Source organism: Seriola aureovittata, chromosome 12, assembly GCF_021018895.1.
Source record: "Seriola aureovittata isolate HTS-2021-v1 ecotype China chromosome 12, ASM2101889v1, whole genome shotgun sequence".
NCBI lineage: Eukaryota > Metazoa > Chordata > Actinopteri > Carangiformes > Carangidae > Seriola > Seriola aureovittata.
The window spans coordinates 355778-380410 of NC_079375.1; the positions used below are offsets into that span (position 1 = coordinate 355778).

Consider the following 24633-nt stretch of genomic DNA (forward strand, 5'->3'; position numbering starts at 1 on the left):
CCTCTGAGAAGCGCTATTTCTTCAGCGCAGCCTGAACGCTACACTGACTCAGAATCGGAAAGTGACGAGACAGGTCGATCAGGCCAGAGCTAGCTCGTTAGAATGTGTTGTAGAAGTCAACAAGTACGGGAGGGGCTGTTGCACAACTGCTTCACGTTGATAACTCTTCTAAATCATGTGTGCATATCAATATTAGATAATAGCTTATATTTTAGACAGTGCTGCAAGTTACTGTTCTACAGAAGTCTGAAACAGGAAGAACTAAGCTGAGCTGTGACATGCGAGGACATAAGGTCAAAGTCGGGACATGAACGTGAACATTACAATTGCTACCTTCTAGAAATAGGGGGTTGCTTTCCACCGCTGAGGACAGCTGTTGCTGTTTATACTAGACTGGTAGCTGTTATGCTAAGGTGACCAAAACATACAAATAGCTCTCACATTTTGGGCGGTTTTGGTGGCTCACCAGGTAGCACATGGGCTTACTCTCAACTTCAGCGGCTATGGGTTCAAGTCTGGCCCAAAGCCCCTTGCTGCATGTCATCCCCCTTTCCCTTCCTGCATTTCCCGTCTATTTCTCACTATGCTGTTGAAATAAAGGCAAAAATGCCCAAAAAATATACTCTCACATTTTAAGGTTATCAGGACCCAAATGCAGACGAAGACAATGACCTAACACTGTTCACTGATTTATTAAACAGGAGGCTTACAGGTTGATTAGCAAGGAAGGGGTCCACAATAATGAAGCTATCCACAAAACGCAAATAAATCCAAAATCCAAATTACAGGAAAAATGGAATCTGAAGCACATAGAAATACCAGGGAAAATTGAACAGACGCATGAGGGGACATGAGGCACGAGGTGACACTGAGGAAACAGCAGACAAACTGACAAGGACTGAGGGAAAGACAGAGACTTCAATACACAAGGGAAGCAGGTGTAATTAACAAAAGACAAACACATCAGGGCGGGGCAGACAATCCCAACGATGAACAGTGGTGATTTAAAAAAAATTGTTTACAGCATTTTAAAAAGGCAAATGTGATATTACAGAACAAAGACAGACCACAGATAATGGTCTTTATATAATATACAGTACATACTGTATATCTATATATAAGTATATCTATATATTTATATATATATATATATATATATATACACATAAAGATATACTGTATATATTCAGACCATTATTTACAAAAACTTACTTAATTTAAAATTCTAATATGAATTTGTGTGTACACAACATTCTTAAGGTTTGAACAATTGCAATAAATATTATTACTTTTTGTATTTTAAAATTGGTGTTGAAAATCCTCATACATTATTAACCCCTATCTCAGTTTTAATTTAATTTAATATTATCAAACATCATACATATAATATTTTTCCACTGATATTAGTGTAGTATAAAGGGATTCCTGTGATGCTGTATGCATCCAATCTAGATTCCCCGCAGATTACAGGGAAAAACTGAATATTCAGCATTAACACACACAGTCAGATTTGTGCTGTGAAACTTGAGGTCTTGATTTTTGCCCACATTAAACCAGGTTTTAGTCCAATATACTACAGTACCCACAGTCCCAATCAGCTCAGGAAAACAGGTGTTATTTAGCTAGCTGGCTGGAAATCTGACATGGTGGTCGGGTCAGACAAGTTACATAATTCATTGTGTATTCAAACAAAAATCTCTATTATAATATTCTGATCATTGGTATTGATGAGTTCATGTGATCCATCAGTGTGCCACAGGTACAAGACAGCAGACAGTGGAGGTTTATGTACTGTAGATTTAAGAACTAATAAGGTGGTTCTACTCATTTAATAATAAAAAATTATCTTAACGAAAGTCACAAGTTCACCAGCTCACCTATAAATTGACAGCTGTGTTATAAATACTAATAGAGTGATATGCATTATCCTGGACAAATGCAGCTAAACTGACTGGGTCAAGGTCAAGGTTTAGAGTGATGAGGAGCTGTTGTATTAGATTGTTAGTTTTCAGTTTCTTATCTGCTAATCATATAGTAGTCTGACCTTTGCTCCCCTGTCAGAAAACAGCTGAGATATGAACCTCAGGAATGTGCGCATACTTTAGGATTGAAGGGCTAAATGATTATACCAAAAAAATAAAATGAACATTAGCATCAGCATTAACAGCTGTTTACTTACCAGTGTAGATGAACATCAAACTTCATTCCGTTACTCCAACAGTGTCTCCAGTGGTGGAAAGCAATTTGTTGTGCTTCTCTTTCTGCCACTTCTTTTCTTCTACTGAAGTTAGCATGCTAACTAGATAGCTCCAACACAGTCGGCCCATCTCATCCATTTTTGATACTGAGTCACAGTAGCGTCAAGTCAACCCTGAAAAAGCAGCACTGCTCATGTGAGTATTATAACCTCTCGTATTTTAAACTAAGGTAAGTAAACAGCTGTTAATGCAAACACTATGTATGGCTATGTAGTGATCGCAAAACTTACAAATAGCTCCTTTAATGACAAAAACCAATGAGGAGCCTCGCTTTTTCTTTTCAATAAGTTATAGCTATGGCAATGAGAAAAAAAATTCAGGTGATCCATTTTTTCTGATGTAAATAGACAAATATCCTCACTGACAACTTTTATTTAGAATTTGTCTAATGTTAATCTGTGTAGTGACAGTCACAGCAGGTTTCTCCTTTGCTTTGGTGAAATGCAGCTGTGTTATGTAACTCATTTGTGGAAGACATATTCATTTCCTTAATCTAAAGTAATAGTAGTAATACCATAATGTAAAAATATTTATTTAGTACCAATTATACTACTATGAACTGTTGGTAGTTTAATGTGAAACCATGTATCACACATAACAGTTTTCTGGACTGTTGTCAGTCATGAGACCAGCGATCATCTGTTATTTTTTGACATGAAATAACCTTTTTTGTGTACAATGTAACACCTTAGTTTTCATAATGTAGACCTGTTACACATCATGCAAATTCTAAAACTCCAACTAATCAAATGAATTTGAGATATATCCCAGCCCTGCAATGGTTCTCCAGTTCATATTAGTTCATACTATAGTAACCTGGAGCTCCCCACCCCCTTTCAGGTTACTTCTAGCTAAATGTAAGCTGTTATCAATTTCTCTCTCTCTCTCTCTCTCTCTCTCTCTCTCTCTCTCTCTCTCTCTCTCACACACACACACAGACACACACACACACACACACCACACACACACACACACACACACACACACACACACACACACACACACACACACACACACACTTTTGTACTTCTATATTTGTGAAGACACAAGTGAGAGCACATTTTCCCCATTCTGTGTGCTTCAGAATCAATTTCAAAATCTTTGCTTTGCTTTTAAGTTTGCTTATAAATCCCTGAATGGTCTTGCTCCATCCTATCTCTCTGACCTGCTTCAACCTTATGTACCTTTGCGATCTCTCAGGTCTGCTGATCAGCTGCTCTTAGTGGTCCCGAAAACTAGAGTGAAACTCAGAGGGGATCAGGCATTTGCAGTTGCGGCTCCCAAACAATTGTCAACACAAACACTCCCAATTAGGCAGGCCTCTGCACTGCCTGTCTTTAAATCTCTTCTTAAAACGCACCTCTTTTCCTTGGCTTTTGACAAAGTGTGAGATGCCTTTTTATTGCTTAACTATTGTTGTTTTTACATGTGTTTTATGTCTTTTTGTACTTTTAATGTGATTTTTTTGCTTGTGTTATATGTCTTGTTTGTATCTTATTATTATTGTACAGCACTTTGGTTAACAGTGTAACATCTGTAAAAAAGTGCTTTATAAATAAAATTGGATTAGATGGGATTGGACACTCACTGACATTATGCAGCTTCTTCAAACAGCCCTTTAAAGGTGATTCAGAATTTGAGGACCAGCCAAAATGGTCTCACTCCCAAGGTTTAAAACTGCATAATACAGTATGCCCATGTACAAACGACTGTACTTCTGACATGTTCCACATCTACTCATCCACATAAACTCTCCCTCACCACACAAGCACACAAATCTGTCTCAACAAGTGGAAGGTTTTTCTGTGATGCAACTGCTGTAAATAAATTACAGCCGTGCAAACTGGCACGTTTTCTCTGGGAGTTCATGATAAAAAGAACAGGAAGGTTTGGACACACATTGCCACACCACCGTCACATCAGTCATCCTCTCGTCATATTAGTACCAGTACCAGTGCCGGTACCAGCTCTGTGAACTATACCAAAGCTACAGTTACCCACCTGTCAAGCAGAAACCGATCAACCTTCACATCTCTCTCCATATCGTTCAACTCCCAGAGGTCCAGAGCTCACCACCATAGTTGGACTGGCCATCATGACTACTGGGATTAATCCCAGTTGGCTGCTGCAGCAGTGCACTGCCACATCGGTCGGTTTCCTGTCTGTCTCTTTTTCAGCCATTTCTGTGTGTATGTCATTTGCGGTGCGGGTCAGTCACAGTCCAGGTCCGAATTTTTCTTCCAGTCCAACCTCCAGTCTCGACCACTGGAAAGCCTTACCAATGTTAACGTGGCTCTTTGCCCTTTCTTGCTCTTTCTTGCCCTTGTCCTCTGCTTGAGCATGAATGTGCCCTGTTGCTTATTGGCTGGAATATCACTGTGAGGCTCAGTGTGAGTTTAATATGTAATGTTTATTTCTCATTTACAGAACCAGAGCTGTGTAGGATCACCAGATTTCTTGTTTCTGCTGCATTGAGTATGATGATGGCATTAGAATTTTCTTCAGGATTATTAAAGGTCTTTCTTAGCTTACCATCCTCTGTGGAATCATCAACTTCATCCCAAAAATAAATACATGGGGCACTTCGATGGTTCACCTGGTACCTATGCCTATGTGGTATGTGTGTACCACATAGGCTCAGTCCGGCTCAGACCGCAGTGGCCATGGGTTCAAGTCCAACCCACGTCTGCTGCATGTCATCCCCTTTCTCTGTCTGACTTTCCTTTCTTTAAAATGAGAAAATAAAAACTAAAACTAAAACTAAATAAATAAATAATACATAAAAAAAGAAACTGATCACAGTGAAGATGGTACAATGTTTCAATTCTGTCTCCATTGGTGTTTGTCACAGACATCCCAGCAGACATCATCAGCTACTACTGAGTGAGCAGGCTCCCTCACTCACCTGCTGCTATGGTGGCTGCTTCCTCCTGCATACCCTATATAGAGGTGTGGAATTTGACCACAGGGTCTTCTATATAATATCTGATTCCAACATTATTCCAGGAAATCTAAAATCTAAATATGTTGGAATTATTAGTTATCAGCTTTTCTATCCAGAAAGGCTCAAAACTTGTTTTTTTTATTGCTTTTCATTTAAAGTACGAAATATTGATTAATTTTCCCTTTTACTCTGGTTTGGTCTCTATCAACTCCTAACATCCGCCTCTTTAGCTGGTGAGTTCATCAGAGTTTTTTTATGCGTCAGCACCAGCGACAGAACAGGGCTGTCCCATTCTTGTGAATGTGATATCTGAGGAACGCCTCAAGGGAACTTTTTCAAAACATTCATTAGGACTCAAGGATGAACTGATTAGATTTTGGTAGTAAAAGGTCAAAGTTCAAGGTCACTGTTGTCTCATGGTCTTCTGAATGTAATATATCAGGTTCGCCCAGAGGGAATTTCATTACTTCTGGCACAACCATTCTTTTGGACTCAAGGAATGAACTGATTAGAATCTGGTGGTCACTGGTCAAAGGTCACTGTGACCTCACACAGTTTTGGCCTCTTGAATCTCAAAACTCAGTTGAAGGAATTTCTTTAGATTTGGCACATTCACTTGGACTGAAAGATTTGGCCATAACTCACAAATTTGTTCACTAATTATGATACAATTTATTTCAAAGGATAAAATGAAGTGATGACATTTTATATCCAAAAGGTCAAAGGTCAACTTCACTGTGACATCATAATGTTCTGCAAAAACACTTCTGGCTATTACTCAATGCTGTAACTCAGGAAGGAGAGACTGTGACCTGTAACTTGCCTGATTGGTGGAGGAAGCAACCAGGAGGAGGTGATTCTAGTTTTTCCCTGAAACTAATGTCTACTGCTGCTTGAAAGGACACTAATTACAGCACTGAGAAGTAACCAAAATGCTCATGTTATGGGCCTTAAAACAAAAACAATGAGATGAAAGTAAAAGAAATGCTGTATTGAGAGGAACCACTGAGTTTCTTTGTGGATTTATTTTTTCACTTTCATATCTTCCAACAGAGACTGCCACACTAGTGACCAACCAGCACTACAGTCATTTGTAGTTACATGGCTCTCGACTCATGTAACTACAAATATGTAGTAGCTTTAAGGTTATTAAGGACATGTAGTGGTACTGGCAATGGCAGTGGTAAGACAAAATTGCTGAGTCCATTGTCCCACGACACTGGGCAGTTAAAAGCGCTCCTGCGTCATCATGCTGGGTGACCTACAGTGGTTATTATTCAACAGTAACACGTCCCCAGGCACTTTATTTATATTGGGTTATAAATCCAGATAATGATATCAAGTACTAGCTGGCCTGTTGTCTGAAATGGAAATGGTTTATCCAGGTTTGATCACTTCTGTGTTGGCAGGAGTCAGAGGCCTATATGGCCTTAATAGCCTAGAATTAACTTAAATGAATGGATGAAGGCCACAAGAAAGAGAGAGACGGACAGAGGAAGACAGATTAACAAGGACAAGAGGGTATAGAAACTGGATGATAATCACTAAGTTGCACTAAACAAACACTCCCCAAAAATCGACTGTTCAGTCTGCATGACCTTGAATCTCCTGATAAACTGTAGTAACTCATTAGCATTTAGCATGCGTTGAAACCACTGCATGCTGCAGAAAAGTTGATAACCTTATAATTTTGTTTAACACACACATATCCCTTAGCTCCAGAGTTTTTATAATGAATTTCTGCCATTAGATAATTATTTTTCTTTTCATACACTACCAACTTTCAGGACTTTTACAGACTAACCACATGATGTTCTGCTGGAAATTCTGAGAAATGGCAAACACAACCTCTGGAAAGTTGGTCCAGGTTGACAGGGGATTTGTTCTCTTTCAGATGCTGTTCATCACTGTGTTAAAACAGGCTTGTTTGTTATTACAGCTTGCTAAACCGCAGTTACCTTTTGAGTCTGTGTATATGTGTATTTTCAAAACAGAGTGAGATTTTGGCAGGTGTTCACTCTCTGACACACCCTCAAAGGGCTGTTTATACTTGGTTTTAGGGTTAGAATAAGGTTTAGGTTAGTTTTAGGCTGCGGTGGCTAGTTGTGATGGTTAAGGTTAGGGAAGGGTCTAGGGAATGCATTATGTTAATTAATGTCCTCACAAAAAAGGGAGCACAAGTATGTGTGTGCGTGTGTGTGTGTGTCATCATGGCAGAATGTGGTCGTGAAGATGCATATTGTATTGGAACTACCACAGTTCTGAGTATAGGTGTTTGTCTGCCTGCTTCTACAACCCTTTGGTAACTGCTGCCCACTGAACCTCCATCATCCTAAGACTGGGGATGAACCATGACGAAGCACGATTAAATGACATCATGTAAAACAACATCTCCCCAGAATGTTGTATTTTGACAGCTGAGATCTTGGAACGTGGCAACATCACTTTTCCTCCCTGGTTTCCAGCCCTCCATAACTTAGGTCGGGCACATCTACCCGCTGAGCTTTCCTCCTCATCATCAATGCAGTCCTTTCCTCCTCATCCTCATCCTCAACCTCATCCTTCTCTCTAGATAGCCTTGGTGCACAGCTATAGTAGGTGTGGAACTTCCTGTGAGGCTTAGAGGCTTTTGGGTTAGGGTTAATGTCTAGCCTCAGTATCCTCCTCCTCACTGCCTCCTATGTCACCACATTCTCTCAGATGTACTCTTCAGAGAGAATCAAGTTCTCTTTGCTTGTCTTTTTAATTCGTAGCTGTGTGAACAGAATCACTATAGCTGATAGGAAATGAGAATGAAAAAGGGAAAAGTGTAAATAAAGAGAGTAAGAGAGAAAACCAGGAACTTCTGAAATCTGTAAAACAATTAAATACAAAATGACATGGATTAAAATACACACACTTCATAATACCTGATAAAACATGTGATTCATTTCTTGCCCTCAGAACAGTGCAGTAGAGCTCTTTGTCAGATACAAATGATTTAAAAATCCAGTGCATGATCTGATGGCTATAAGAGGGCACTAGTCTGTTACTGTCTGTCTGACTTCAAGTCCCTGAACATGAAGTTGTGCATGCAGCGTGTGATACATGACATTTACACCCCTGTACTTACCTAATAATATTACAATACACAGCAGGATGGCAACAAAGGCCCCAATGAAGACCAGCTGAAAACAGGAAGGCCTGGACCAGACAAATGTTGCTGTTCCGCCCCCTGGTGTTGCTCTGACACACACACACCCTTAGGGAGAGTGTGGTGGTGATGCTTAGAGGAGGCTTACCACCATCAGCCACCACCACCAACAGGAAGAACCATGAAGACCCCTGATATCTGTCACGCTGACAAGATATTACAGTGGCAGCACTGTCTGCAGGGTGAAGGAGATCAAGGGAGGAAGGTGTAGGTAAGATGTTGATGAGATGGATGAAGGAAGAAAGAAAGAATGGTATGATATGAGAAAGATGAAAGAAAAGTGGTCAAGAAAACAAAACAGTACTTAAGCAAGCACAGTCAAAGCAAAAAAGGCTAGTTGAATCAGCTAGCTCAGTTTAAATTGGCTTAATTTTTCATGGTGGTTGTTCAGTCCACATATAGTTTATGTGGAGCCGAGCAGCAGCAGGGCAACTGACTTTAAAACTGTGTATTTCGGAGATAAGGTAAATTTTATTTTAAAAAGGTAGAAATAGGTAGATAGATAGATAGATAGATAGATAGATAGATAGATAGATAGATAGATAGATAGATAGATAGATAGATAGATAGATAGATAGGTAAATAGATAGATAGATAGATAGATAGATAGATAGATAGATAGATAGATAGATAGATAGATAGATAGATAGATAGATAGATAGATAGATAGATAGATAGATAGATAGATAGATCTTCACATTATGCGTGTCAGTGAAGCCTCCAGCCAATCAGGACAAAGTGCTGTCATCACAGAGGTGGTTCTACTGTGAGGTAGGTTTAAAAAATATGACCCGAAAATTCTAAAAGACACTGGAAGCAGAGTGCCAGGAGAACATTCACATATGTAGTGCACATCATTTGACTTCAATAGGACCTCACAGCGTAGTATGAACACACTTACAGAAGTGAACTTGTGGTGTGACACTGGATTCTGGAACAAAAAGTGCCCTCAAACCATGACACTTTCTACATATGTATTTTAACACACTCTTCATCTGAAGGAAAACAAAGGATAGCTACAGGATGAGTCTTTTTTAAATATACAATATAATTTAGATAATTTAGTTTTAATATCACTTAGCTCTTACTTCTGTACTTTTTTCCATTTTCACAGTAGTCATTATAGTATAAACATATATAGTAATTGCTCAGTGCTGATGGCACTAAGGAGCTGGTTGGGACAAGAAGCACAAGCAGAATCTGATGGGCGTGGCCTATATAATGAGATTAAGATACAGTCAGGGAATGCAAACATGTCAGGTTTTTGAAATTGCAATATACAATATGGTAGTTACTGCCAAATATGCCCTTATCTTGATTAATACCACCACCTGCTGGTGGACATGTGTCATGTTTGTGCACCACTCTATATCTCCCCTGAAAAAATTACCATTTGCTACAACTTTTGCTGGTGGAAAAATAATAAATAAATAAATTTGGATATCACAAAAAATTACAACAATTTAACTATTGAAATCACACAACAAAGTGTTGTTGTCAAATGTTATATAATTAAAATGAAAATGAAATGGAAAAGGTTGAGCATACAGTTTGGTATTGAATAAACTTTGGTATTGAATTTTGCTGCAGACTCCCTGTTTGATCTGATCACCATTTGAAACATTTGATATCTACCATCTACAGAATCTCTGTGTCAATTTTGGTAGCATTTCAATGAAGAGTTATGATGTTAATTGAGATTGCATATTTTGGAAAATATAGGGTGATGGACTTGAATTGACCATAGCACTGAGGCAATCTTTCGTCACAATTCAGTAGATTTGCTGAAAAAAATTGAGCTCTGTAAGACATATATGTGTGCTCTATTTAGATTTTTTGGTAATAAGCCATGTCCAGTTTAATCAATCATTACTAAATTTCTGCATGTACTGAGGAATGACCCTTGATTGTACACATCAAAATTCACATGAATCTTTGCATAGCAAAGATAGGATCTAGGATCCGAAAACATGCATTGAGTTTTGGTTTCAAAACCTTTAGCCAATGATGAATTTAATTTATAGGGGTTTATGTAAATCATTTTTAAAAACACAGGTTTAAAATTCATTCTTACCCAGTACTTGGCTCAGGTATTTTGACCAAAGAGGAACAGTTCACTACATGTGACCATTGTTTTGTCCAGCTTTGTTTGGTGGTTGACATTTCAAAATCTTTTCTGGAGATTAAAATGAAGTGTAAACAGAATGGTTCACAGTGCCAGTGTAAAAACAGTAAAATAAATAAATATCTAATATCTGTGATTCAGATAGAGCTGTGTTTATGTTAGCCACTAGAGGGCACTGCAGTGAAACGTATGTGTTGCAGTGAAGAAGGGACTTCTAGGTAACGTTAGCAGTTTATTGTTCTGAGTTAGTGATTAGTACTAGTATACTCATGACTGACTGTGAAACTGACTAAAAGTTCACCAGCATTAGTACTTCATGACAATATCAAACCTCATCCAAGAATATTCAGCTGAATTCATCACTAAATGTGCCAAGTGTCCAGTATTTGTTAAGATATTCTACTGTGGACCATGGTGGCTGACCTACCAACAGGCCCAGTGATCAACAGACATTGTCTCAGTCTATGTGCCCTAAACATAGTTTAGTAAACAGCATTTCATTTTCTGGTTAAATCACTAATGATTTCATGAAACATAAGGATTGAAATCAAAACATTGGTTGAAGACATTTTTATTAAGTAACATTAATTAATTAAAATACCTGTAAACATATAGTACCTCAGGCACTTTGAAGAGATATCAAATTTACCTTTTCACGCACCTTTTGATAGATTCTCTTTTCTCTAGCTAATTGGCCCACAACTCTAGCTAACATAGACAGCTTTCCATAACGTCCTCATAGCATTCTAGCCAGTGCCTGGCACAGTAAAAAAACATGTCTAAAAAAGTAAGCTAGTTGCCAAATCGCTGCCCAGCGTTTCCATTGTTCAACTTCCTCTCAGCTCTCCTTAGACATAGAAGGTGGCTGTCTGTCCAGAATACTAGCCAATGTTTGGAATGGCTTTCCCCAGTCACCAAGGGAGCTAAAATCTTCTGAATTGTCAATGGTCCATGACTCCTCTATTGAGCTGAGTGAGCCAGCCACAGAGCCATCACCCTCATAGGCATAAGTTGCAAGAGAATCATAGGGCGGAGCGGCATAACCCTGCTGGCTCTCCACCAGCCGGTGTTCAATGAACTCCCTAATCATTTCAGCATCACCCTCAGTCACTCTGCCATGGGAAGAGAGCTGTGCCTTGTTGTTAACAGCAACAATAACACTGGCTGTTTGACGATGGATGTCAGGTGACCTGACATCCTCACAGCGACTGGTGAGATGTAGCAGAACCCCTTCACCATAGCCGTTCTTCTCCTTCTTGCAGGTGCTGGTGTTAGTGCAGGTGTGCTGTGATTGTGTGTTGCACAGAGTACCCATGTCAAAGGCATGAGTGTCTGCTTCGCCACCGCCCTCATCATCATAGTGAATGACATTATCACGAATATCCTCTTTTGATGTCATCAGAGTCTCTTTCTCTTTTTGCCGCCTCTGGCTCGTGTATAATGCTCCCATAACTGCAAAACATAAGAAGAAGGAAGTTGTGGGTTAGTTTGAAGGACATTTATAAGTGCAATAAATATATGTGTTTTAAGTCTGAATCTTGACAACAAGAAAGTGTGCTTGCTAATAATTTCTGGTTAACAATCTTTGTTTTGTGATGGATACATGAGCAGGTTTGAAGATGGTGAGAATACTAAACCCCACTGCTCCCACAAATCTCACAGTTTCTCTTCTTACACTTATACTTCTGTCCTAGACTGCTATGTTTACTTGACTTCTCTGTCAATACACTCTCACTTTTTACATTAACATACTACTCAACAGAAAATGCCCTTGGATGTATTGTAGGATCTGGTAATTCATGTTTATGTAGGACAATCAAATGATGGTATGTGCATGACATTGTTTCGCATGATGTTGGCAGGCAGTATGAAGAGGATAATGATATGTTCATGTAAAAAAGTAACCATTTCAGCTTTAAGAGGTTTAAGAGTAAAGATTAAAAACAGTTTATTTTATTTTGCTAATGTAACACCTGTCCGAAGAGGGGCAGAAAAGTGATTTAAAAAATCACAAGTGCAATTTTTTTCTGTCATCTGTTTATTACCGACAACAACACAGCAACAGGAACTGCAGACTTTCCCGCCAGACAACATAGACTGGGACATTCAATTCAATTGTCATCTAACAGATCAAGACCTTTCTATGTATCACAGATAACACTGCTATGGCTCAATTCCCAAAAATAAGCATGAAAATAAATGTCGTCCCAATATTAAATCAATTACACAATTTTCTTTTTTTTCAGTCTCTCATGGACTTGACACTGAAAATCTTCTATGAGCTTGTGCTCAAACAAAGCTCAAAGGTCACAGTCCATAATCACAAGGCCACAGTCCAAATCTGCTGACTCGCCGCTGCAGAAACAGTCCATAAACAGTCTTTCAAAAGGCCATGAATTTCCCATGGCAACAGTCTGTAGGCTCAGGCTTGCTGGAGTCCATACAAAAAGGAGGGCTGGAAGTAGTATGTCTGTAGGGGTGGCAGCCATGGGACCAGTGCTGGTGCTTGGTAAACAGGTAACATTTGAGGTGCTGGCTGAGTACTGCAGCTGAATGTAGGTCATGTGTCTTGGCGGGTGTCTCCCCCTCTGTGGCAGCTGGTAAGGCGGCCTCTCAGGTTCAGCAGCAGCACGTGATGATGGAAAAGCATGTGGTGAATTCTCGCTGGGCAAATCTTGAGCAGGTAAGTCTACTTCCTCACCAGGCATGTTTTCAGCAGCAACATTGAACTACCCCAGCTGATCTCCTCCAGGGGGCTGTTCTGGTGGTGCAACAAAAACTGGTGTCTTAACTCTTTCTCTTCTGTTGGTGAGAACTGGTGTTCAACCTCCATTTCTGGTTCATCCAAGATCTTAATTGCTTCTGCTGGCATTGTGGGGGCCTGGGGTGGCTCATAATGGAGTTCATTCTGATCCCCACTGTCCTCACCAGATTCCTGAATTAGAGATGGAGTCTCGTGTCTCTCTTTCTATTGTGTCTAAAAAGGTAAGTGATCACAAGGCATTAACCAGTTTCTGTGAAGGACTCTGGGATGCGCCTTAACTTTTTCAGGTGTGTCTTTTTGTGATTGTGTGTGTGTGTGTGTGTGTGTGTGTGTGTGTGTGTGTATGTTTTTCTCGGGTTTGTGCGTGTATGTGTGTGTGTATGTGTCTGTGAGAAATGTGGAAATAGGAACGTGTTACAAAAAAGAGTCAGTTCCGATTTTCACCTGAAGTCCACTCCTGAATTTATATTGTGGTCTATGGGAGAGTTGACGGGTGCTCGCACCACTTGGAGGGTCACATTTCAAATTGGGTAAGAGATGGACACTTTGTATGAAACAGGACAAATTTGTCTACTAATGAGAAAGAAATTATGTGTGAAGATGAAATTTTTTGTGGCAGTAAGTACGAGTGAAACAAATTTTAGAGCTTCTCCCACTCCAGCAAAGATGTCATCCACTCCAGCTGCGAACATTTCGTGCAATACACACCCATTTTAAACTAAAAAGTGACCAGAAAAAAGCTTAGAAACTAAAACTGTGATAAATGAAAGACTGTATGACTGAAAAGTTGAATAATCTTTAAATAGCCAGCATAATGCCAGCAACTAATATTTCAAATGGTGTTGCAACCAACTCCGTCTATCTGTGTTAGCCTTGGGTAATGGCTTACTAGTGTATTCTGAGGTCAACGTGACCTTTACTTTTGAGTTTTGACCACCATAGTCTAATCACTTCATACGTGAGAACAAGTGGATATTTCTGCAAAATCTGAAGGGATTCTCTTGAATATTGCGTTCACAAGGCCAAAATAATGATTTGTGACCGTGACCTTTGATCACCAAACTCTAACCAGTTTGTCCTCGAGTCCAAGTGAACGTATGTTCACAATTTGATGAAGTTGATGACCCTCCCCCAGGGACCTCACTGACCAACTCACTGGACTATTCAACAACACTGGAAAGGACCTTTTTGTTTTGTTCCAAGGACTGGGTAATGTTAACTGACTGGGCCTAACCTCACTTAGCACAGCACAGCTAAGCAACAGAACTCTTGACAATTGATAATGTACATGTTGGTTAATGTTCTGTTAATGTTTTGTTGTAGTAATGTTTGCTTAGGTTGCGGTTAGTCATACAGTAAATTGAGTACTTGTATGTTCACATGCATACCTGTAGTACATCTCAGTTCTATAACCTCCATGTAGTTAACTTCCTCCCTCTAACCTGGTACCTTTAGACTGCATGAGCTAGGCTAACAAAGAAACTCACACCTTCCCTCACCCACACACCAGGTGGTCTCAGTGGCCATGATGAGTAGTTTCTTTGTTTACCGCCATCTTTTGTAGTCTTCTTTGTTCAGGCCACACCCGTCGCTATGGGCGGGCCATAGGGGGCCTGGCCTGCCCCCAAAAATGCTTGTGCCCCCCCACTTGAGGCACAGATCTCTTAAAAAAATGACTTTAATTCTTATTTTATATTATCATAGCAGCTAATTTTGTATTGAGAAATACTAATGTTGTATTCTTTATCATTAAAACATTAAAAATATAAAGAAACAATGGTGTGATTTTGTTTGATTGATGGGAATGTACACTGCAACAGCCTATCACGGCCTTACTGAAAAGAAAGTTACGCTATGTACGTGACGTAGTGTACGTCAATGTAGCCGCTCAACAGTAACCGCGCATTTTTGAAAGTGAAGCTGGATGAGTTTTCACCGGCTTACTATTACATTTCTAGTTCATCATGGATATTCGTAAGTGGTTGAAAAGCCCACCAACAGTCTCCTCTGCCTCCTGATGTCGTTGGAGAAGGAGACCGTGGACGACAGTCTGAGCCCGTTGCTAGTAGCTCCGTGGAGCCCGACCCTGGGCCTGGCAGGACCTGCAGCGGCCACGGAGCGGAGGCTACCAGCAGGTCAAGTGCAACCGACCGACTGGGGCAGTTATTTGGGCCACAACTGCCTGTTGGATCAGTGGGTGTGAGTGACCTCGGCACGAACAAACCCAAACAGGTTGTGTTGAAGAAATATCCAGGCAAAATGTTTGGTTCAAAAAAACGATATTTTTCCTCTAGCTGGTATTTGAACAGGGACTGGCTTGAGTGCTCAGTGGAAAACAACGCTGCATTTTGTTATGCCTGCAGGAAATTCAAATCTGTATCATCGGACGCGACCTTCTCCATGAAGGGATTTAATGATTGGAAACATGCAATTGAAACAGGCAAGGACTTAAATAAGCATGCAGCTTCAAAAGAACATTTAGCCTGTGAAGCAATGTGGAGAGATTCAGAAACACGTAGAGAGACAGGGAAAGAGATTTCCACTCTCTTAAATTCAGAACAACTGGCTCCCAACAGATTCTACATGTCAGCCGTAATAGATATGCTGGAGGTTTTAGTGGTGAATCAATTGCTGTTACGTGGAGATAATGCTGGTTTTCGGTAGGTTTAAAGTCTCTGTGCGTGTGTATGTGCGTGCGTGTGTCTGTGTCTAATGGCAATGCATATCCCTCTGTTGACTGCTTTAAAATGCAATGTTTGAGAGATGCTTCTGGTGTTACATCTAATATGTTATATAGTTCAGTGTTTTATGGATATTCATAACATTGCTTCTATGTAATGTATTGCTTTAAACTATGAGGACTGATGTTGTCGGCTATACCTGGTCATATTGCTGTTGGTTATGTTTAACGTGATGATTACGTGATGCGCGAATACAGTATAGGACTATTAAAAATATACGAACTGTAGGTTAATAATAATTGTGCCCTCCCATGCATTTCATATGCCCCCCTTAAGACTGAGGTCTGGCGACGGGTCTAGTTCAGGCCATGTGGTCACAGCGACCATTTTGAATGTTGTGTGTCCCCACAGATACCCCCCCCCCCCCCCCCCCACACACACACACACACCTGTATATAGATTAGATTACACATTGTGTTTTTACTATAACTACTGGTGTGTTTAATGTGGCACAAGTGTAAGTATTGCCAGCCTCTACTCAGTAGAACTCCAATCATACAACCTTTACGTACTGTTTATATGGTAATTTGGTTATAGTTATTAAATTAATTATTAAGTTCCAGCTTAATAGTAATAATTTGAGACTTAACCAATATTGGCTATTTCGCCTATGGTTTTTAGGCTGGTGCTCCTGAGGATTTCCATCCAATCCATTTTAAAGTTATTTAATATTAATATTTTTTATATTTTCTTTATTTGTGATAGCCAATAAGTTGATAGACAACCGACGGTCCAACATATGGTGTCCCACTTGTGACACAGAGCTCAGACACAACATAATATAAAAAAATATGACTTTAGAGCCGCTTCACTATGGATCCAGGTTTCAGCAGGGCAGTGACCAAGGCCTTCATCCGGCTCTGCGACTCTCGTCTGATTTATCACTCAGGGGGTTTGGTCAACTGGAGCTGTGCTCTGGAATCTGCCATCTCTGACACAGAGGTTGACTCTAGGCAGATGGTGTGGTCTGTTCCTGATTATAAAAACATGTTTGAGTTTGGTCAGTTCGGGTCTTCAGTGGGTCAACAGGAGAGGAGGACTGACTGTAAGTGTAATGGATACAGACACATCCTCTGACTGGAGACAGTCGAGGTGGAGTTTGGAAAACCTACAAATCAAGCCAGAAAATCTTGCTGTATTTATAAACTCAGACCTCAACTACAACAGCCACATAAAGACAGTTACAAAAAATATTTCACTCTACTATTATTGATTGATTATTGACTATTACTATCACTAAATGGTCTCAGGCCCAAATACACCTCTGATCTACTTGTACTTGGTGCTTGCATTTTCTAATTTCCTGTCAGCTACTTTTTCAGAGAGATTTATTATTACCATCTATACCAGCATTAACGGCTTTCAGGGACACGAAAAGTTTCAGAGTCCGACCGGCAAAAGACAACATAATATGGCTCTGAGGACAGAGAAGCAGTGTGACCATAAAATAAATATATCGTGGTTAATAGTTACTTAATAGCCGCCACAAATAAATCAATGTGTGTATGAGAAAGGATTTGTCGACGCAAAATATTGACGTTGATGTCCGCGATTATAGCGACTTATCGCGGTAGCCTTACATAGGACCACACATCAACACACAAGCACACACACACACACAAATATATGTAAATACATCATGTTGACTTACCTTAGAGTTGCTCTACTTGACTTAAAAGGCTAAGAGTTAATGAGTGTAATTAGCCAATAAGAATCAGCTTTGTCCATTTCTGCCCAGTAATTGAGAGTAGCACCTGCTGAGTAACTGGTTGATATGGGGACTATGGCCACCAGATTGAGGAAGGAAACACACACACACACACAATCCCCACTGTCTCCCTAGATTCAGGTCTAGTTACGTGCTGAAACTTCGATACAGAGGATGAATATATAATGAGGGCAGTTGAAACCTTATTCACAGTGTATACTTATGCGTTTTTGTGCATTTCACAGCATTTAGTTGTACATGCATGACAGACATCAATCAGAAAAAAAGAAATGCCAATACATGTCATCTCTCAGTCTGAGTCTGAACCTAAACATTGTCAAATATATTATATCGTATGCTGGTTTTAGTTCTATAAGCAATGTATCAGTGTATGGCTGGGTTTTAGTTACGTAGCAGGAACTTACCTATCAGCAGAGCCACGCACAGGAGAATGGCCATCAAAGCTCCAGTGCTGAGGCCCACAGGCAGGAAGATGGCCTCGGCTGAACAGGTCAGCAGCGAGCCTCCCGCCTCACAGGAACACACTCGGATGGTGAGGGTGGCTGTGCTGCTCTGAGCAGGGTAACCACTGTCTTCCACTACAACAGGAAGGACATAGATGTCTTGCAGCCGCTGTTGGAAGCCTGACCGCCGAGTCACAATGCCAGCAGTGTTGTCTGGAAACCAAGAGGATGATGTAACACCAATGTCAGTATCCTTGATCCTAACTGTTCACTAACTGGCTGACTAGCTTAAGGTCAATGTATCCTCAATCTCTCACGCACTTTATTTTTTCCCAAAGGGCAACACACACTCATTCCTAAGGCTGAGGCAGGTTATGTAGTCACTTGAAAGAAATGTGGTTTGAAGGAAAGATAAGATTAAAAAAATAACCGCAATCACAAACAAATGTAACTGTTGTTATAGAGGGAGATTATAACATAATACATATAAACTGTTTAGTGTGTTTAGTGTGAAAGTGTTTAACACCACACTCTTGTTTCAGGAGGTGCAGGGAATCCTTTTGGCGATCATTTGTATTGATAAAACTCTCTGAAAGCTAAATGCTTTGATTTGGGAAGATGCTGACATGCTGACATTACTTTTACAAAGATTGACAACGGCCAGATTAAACCACTTGATTGTTAAAATTGCTGCCCACATAACTGCTCTAAAAATCTAATACTAACACTAATAGAACCAGTCATGGATTTTTCCATGATCATGACCACAATTATTTTTACACAACGCACAGGAGCTTGTATAATGGATTCATATTGGAGCAAAAAGATGATGTGCCAATACAATAATTAGGAGGAGCAGGCAGGGGAGTGTCTATGCAGCATCATTAACATCCCAAGCTAGTGACTCACCTCAGATAGTTTATAAAATACGTTTTCATGTTTCAGAGTTTGCAAGGTATTTGTGACCAGTGTAGTGTTTAGTGGGTCTATGAGTATTTATTATTATCAAGTGTTGCAGTGTTTTTTATCTGAAACACGTACTTAGGGAGTTTAAAAAGAATATATATGAGTTTGTTTTTTATGAATGCAAAATTCATTTAAATATTGCAAGTACTAAGTTCAGTTTGTCTTTTTAGTTGCATAACTCATCCCCAGATGAATATGCTATGACCAATGATCCATTGGAAGATGGAGAAGATGGAGCAGCAAAAACACAGGCAACACTGCATGGCTTGCTGCATTTAAATAAATCTTTTCAATATTTAAAAAAAAAAAAATTTTCAACAGTAAAAGTCAGAAGTGTGGCTAATATCAATGGTAATATTAAACTGTCATAAGTCTTCATGATGCTCCTAAAAAATACACCTCACATAGGTTGTTCGTTCATTCTTTTATCAAATTTATTATCCTTGAAAAGGAGTGAAGCCTGACTTATCATTATAATAGGGAATGGAATTTGCCTTAAATCACATTTATGTGCAAAAATGCATGCCAGTGAACATATTAAGTATGTGAATCTGCAATCTTAATCTCTTAATTTCTTCAATTTTAATACGATAGCTCCCCTGACATGTGCCAGAACATCTTGTCAAAGATCTCCAAATCGTACAGTGGATCTATCAAAAAGGAGGTTCTTAAGACAAGGCACAGGACAGCTATGCTCCTGTATAACCACAGTATTCACTTTGATGTATATATGAAGCTCTTAATTATGTGGCTTTTCATTAACTAAACTTTGATAAATGTGGCTTTTAAATGCCATATGCCTCAACTAAAGAGAGATAATGTTCATGTATTAAAAGTTTAATGCATTGACAAGGTGCATGACATTCAGTTTAGTAAAGGATTACCTAGATTACTAAATAGAATCTTTAAATTTTTGTCTTTTTTTTCCAAGGCCACTGCATATATGGAAACTTCCCTTGATGAATCCGATGACACAAACTACAGTGATTCTGACTATGCCCCAGACTTTAAAGATTCCTCTGAGCACAGCGAAGACACACCACTGTATCCAGTTGCCAAAAAGCTGCTGCCCTCTCTGGGATATCCCCTTTTATCTCCGGGAAAACAAGATATCAGTTCACAAAGCTCAGTAAGAAGAAACACCACAGTCAGATCTAAGAATTCTGGCACTCCAAGGAAAGTGAAAGATCTCATCCTCCAGTCCACTAAAGAGGAACTCGAACACTCCAAAGAAAAGCAAAACCCAACAAATGGGTGACTCAATTAAAGTATTGCCTCCATCAAATTCTGAAACTCGTCGAGTGTATAATAAGAGGAACTACTGTCTCTTTTGCCTCAAGCCCACATCAAAAATTGCACGACACCTGGAAGCTGTACACGGGAATGCAGAAGAGGTTGCTGTAGCATTTCAGTATCCAAAAAATTCAAAAGAGAGACGCAATCATTTGAATGTTCTTCGAAGGCGAGTAAACTTTGTCCACAACGCCAAAGTTGTGAAGGAAGGAGCTGGACGGCTGCAGGCCTGCTACAGACCACGAGAGTCAAGACGTGCCATCAATTTTATTCATTGTTTTCACTGTCAAGGACTCTATGCCAAGAAAACATTGTGAAAACACATGAAAGTCTGCCCAGCAAAGAACATACATTACATATAGTAATGTGATATACAGCATTCCTACACCAAATTATTTTGATTGAATGTGCAATAACTCCAATAATGTGGGCAATCCATTCAGAATGGACTTGTTGGTTTTTTGTCTTAAGGCTAAAATTGTTGAAGCAATGTCCTTTTTTTTCTTCTTTTACATTTTCTCTTCAGAAACGGTGGAGTCCTCACAAGATCAGGACATGTCAAGTGATGAGTGATGAGTCTGTTAATTCAACCACTGAGGTAACAGGGGAAGATGACTGTGAGTCACCAGAGACAGCTTCACTTCCAACCACTTCTTCCGGTCCTCCTCTCAATCAAGGTAAAAAAACATTGTTTTGGCTTTTTTAACATTAGATAGTTAAGGCATTTTCACACTCATAGTTTGTTTGCTCTGGTCTGAATCCAAATCCAAGCGAGGCAAAATGCAGTACTACAAGCCAAATGAGAACATTGACTTCTCTCACTAGTCTGATGTGTGTGGGAGCAAGAACGTAAACACAGGAAGAAGGTCCTGAAGGAGGTCCACTAGCTAAATACAACAGACTATGTGCTTTTCAGCTCCTGCAGAAGGGAGAAGGAGTTCGGGAGGAGCCACGGCCGCTGACTCTCTTCCTCTGCGGTGCTCACACTTGGTGATTGTCTCACCACACACCCAGTGTTGCACATTGGTAATGTGATGCAGGATTGAGATCCACTTCTCTTTCAACCTCGTCACACTTCCCTCACACATTGTGACACAAAACCAGAGGTGGTTTGTGATCATTGTGATCCACTCAAACAACTCTTCATTGTGGCACTGCAGCAGTCGCAACAATATGCCAGCAGTCATATTCGTGATCATGATTTTCTGTACTGATGGGTGGCAGTCAATTGCCAAAACAGATAGGGTGACATCATAGTCCCCTAACTTGGAAAGGCACATTTCCAAATCTTCAACTTCAAGCCAATAACTTTTTTTTCACTTCTGTAACTTTTACAGTTTCATGTGCGACCACCAACTTTGACTTGATGTCCAGGAGCGAATACGTTCCATATGAAGCACTGTGGCCTGGGCTGTCATATCGGGAGTCTCCTGATACAATCAGTGGCTCATCACAGATGGTACTCAGTTCAGTCTCATTGTGTAGTGTTTGTATTGTTTTTATTTTTATATTTCATTTTTATTGTTGTTAATTAATTCTTAATATGTTTTTAATCTCAATTTGTGTAACTGTGTACGGTGTCCTTGAGTGCCAAGAAAGGCGCCTTTAAATAAAATGTATTATTATTATTATTAGTGTCCAGGCGTTGTTGACCTCTAGGATGACATAGGCCTTCTGTATGTTGAACCACTGTCTTTTTGAGATGGTTTCCAGACCAGTGGTATCACATACTTCCAAGAACGGACTGCACTCGTTACCAGTGACAAATACAGCGGCAGGCACAGAAACATTGCATTCCATTATTCCCCTAACTAAAGGCTTAGAATGCCAAATATAATCGTGACCATCTATGCATTCAGTCTTAATCTTAAGACCAAATCCACTTTTGAGGACTGCTGGTGGCCTCATCAAACATTTGCCACAACTTTCCCGATGGCACACACGAAACAGCTTCAGCAATTCCTCTGTTGACACATGACTTTTTATGTCTTTTGAGAAATTTGTTTCCTCAACATCACTGAACCTTTCATCCTCATCACTGATACTTCCCTCACCACTCAACTCAAAGTCATCATCATCAGTGGCATTATCTTGGATCTCAATTGAACTCTCTTCCTCAGACTTTTCACAGCCCTCACTGCTAAGGTCGAGATCTTGTTGAGATGGTGATGTCCTAGCTAGTGAGAGGCCTTTGGCAGATCAACAATATGTGTGGTCATTGTTTATTACTTGGGCGGTAAGTATATAATCTGTTAAAGGGCCTGTGCAAATGTACTGCCTATCGCCTCCCTTTTCTTTATCCTGTTCCAGTGGATCAGGTGGAGTGCTGACACTGACTGTCAGGGATCGGGTGCTAACTGTCCCCTGCTCTATCTCCTCACTGATGTCAGCCTTTCGGAATTTGCTGCTGGTCACCAGTTGCATGAATGTCTGCCTATCCTGTTAATACAAATTTACTGTTTTTAGGTACCCAAGTGATGTTGACAGCCATAACTTGAAAGACTTTGTACTCACATCCTGACTACTGATTTAAAGCACATTAAAGAATCATATACCAAAACACTTTTGTTGCGTTGTTATTCTTACAATTAATTATTGCTTTTATTTTGTCTTTTATTATCATGACATAAATATGTGTATACACTGGCGATATTTTTTGTGTTTTTGGGGGGACATTGAACAAAATAAACAAAATTATGATGTTAATATCACATTTATTTTAGGAGCCAGGATACAGAATGTAGCAGCCAGAATCAAACTTTCTCTGCAAATGTCAAGTTTTTTCCTCACTGACCTGACTTCTATACTTGTCTCTCTGGTATCTCTTTTTCCCCTTTCCTGGTTCTATTAGTTATTATTCTTTTGTGACTATCAGTAGTATCAATGTAAAGTTATTTCTAATATCCATGGAAAATCATGCAGCCTTATTACTTTAGCAATATCCACCTGACTTGTGCTGTTGTAAAGTGTATTTCAGCACAATAAAGTCACTCAGCAGTGTTATACTAGGCAAATAGTTTATTATAGTTATGGATATAGCTCCAGTCTCTTGTTTTTATTTTTCTATTTATTTAAGTTCATTTATAGTTGTATATAATTAATCCTTTGATTTTATTGGTTTCTCTTACTCATTGTTTTTGATTTATGTGAAGTGGCTTCTGTAACACTAATTTCCCTTTGGCATTAGAAGTACTATATGTATCTAGTATCTTTTTATTAATAAAAGTCTAGTTTCAGTTCTTGTCTTCACTTTGATTTTTTTCTGTATTACTAGGTGCTGTTTAAAGTCTATGGTTACTAATAGTAGTTTTTAAGAGATCGATTATCTACTATTATTGCAGTGCAGGAGCAATAGAGGGCTCCAGTGCTATTTGCATAGTATTAAAATATATATAAAATAAAATGCAAAGGCTAGATTATACTGAAATACTGAAAATTGCCAGGCAGAAATATTTCATTTGTCCACTGCTATCGGTTCATATTGTTAGTTTGGGAATGTTATGGAGTGTTTTGGTCATGAATAAAATAAGTTGTTTTCTGGATATTTTTTTTATTTGCCCCTCGTGTGAAGACTTTTCTGTAGTCGGGCCTTGGGCCATGAGAAGAAAACGTTTTGCATGAATTGCAAATGGAAGAAACAAGATGACGGTGAGGAACATAACAGATTTGGGTTGGGATGTCTGTGGATTATCTAACATTTGGAGTCCTGGCTGAAAACAAGGGGTGAAGGTAAGAAATATTTCCTGGATATTTTGGAGGTTTGCATCAGATGCAACCTCTGGTTGAGGAATCAAGTGTGTGTTGCGGAATGACATTGATTTCAAGGGTCATAGTTGTGGCTCATTTTTGATTTTTAACAGCCTTTTTGGCTGCAGTATCGCATAGCCAATACAAACTGAAATTAACTGCCGAATGCTTCCTAACTACAACTTTACTGAAACATATTTCCAGTGAAAACAGTTTAGAGGTGTGTAAATCATTTTCTGTATTTAGTGCTGAAGCAGTCTGTAGCGGGATTTTTTATGAACCAGACAAGTGGTTCATAAACACCACAGACATATAGCATATATGTAATGTAGAGTCAGATAGATTTCAAACTAAAATTAACAGGCAAATATTAGGTGAATGAAACTGTGTCTATCTGCCTGTCTACCTGCCTGTCTGTCTGTCTACCTGT

At 39.5% G+C, this 24633-nt stretch overlaps 1 protein-coding gene across 1 annotated transcript in view; it reads right to left on the bottom strand.

Moving 5' to 3' along the window:
* Positions 1-10770: 10770 nt before the first annotated feature.
* LOC130178296 (cadherin-12-like) overlaps positions 10771-24633 on the bottom strand; it is a 76997-nt gene continuing 63134 nt past the window's right edge. The window contains exons 12-13 of the mRNA XM_056390383.1: positions 18159-18410; positions 10771-11972 (exon numbers count right to left, since the gene is read on the bottom strand). Coding sequence (XP_056246358.1) covers positions 11359-11972; positions 18159-18410 — 866 coding nt within the window. The 3' untranslated portion in view covers positions 10771-11358. The remainder of the gene's footprint in view (positions 11973-18158; positions 18411-24633) is intronic.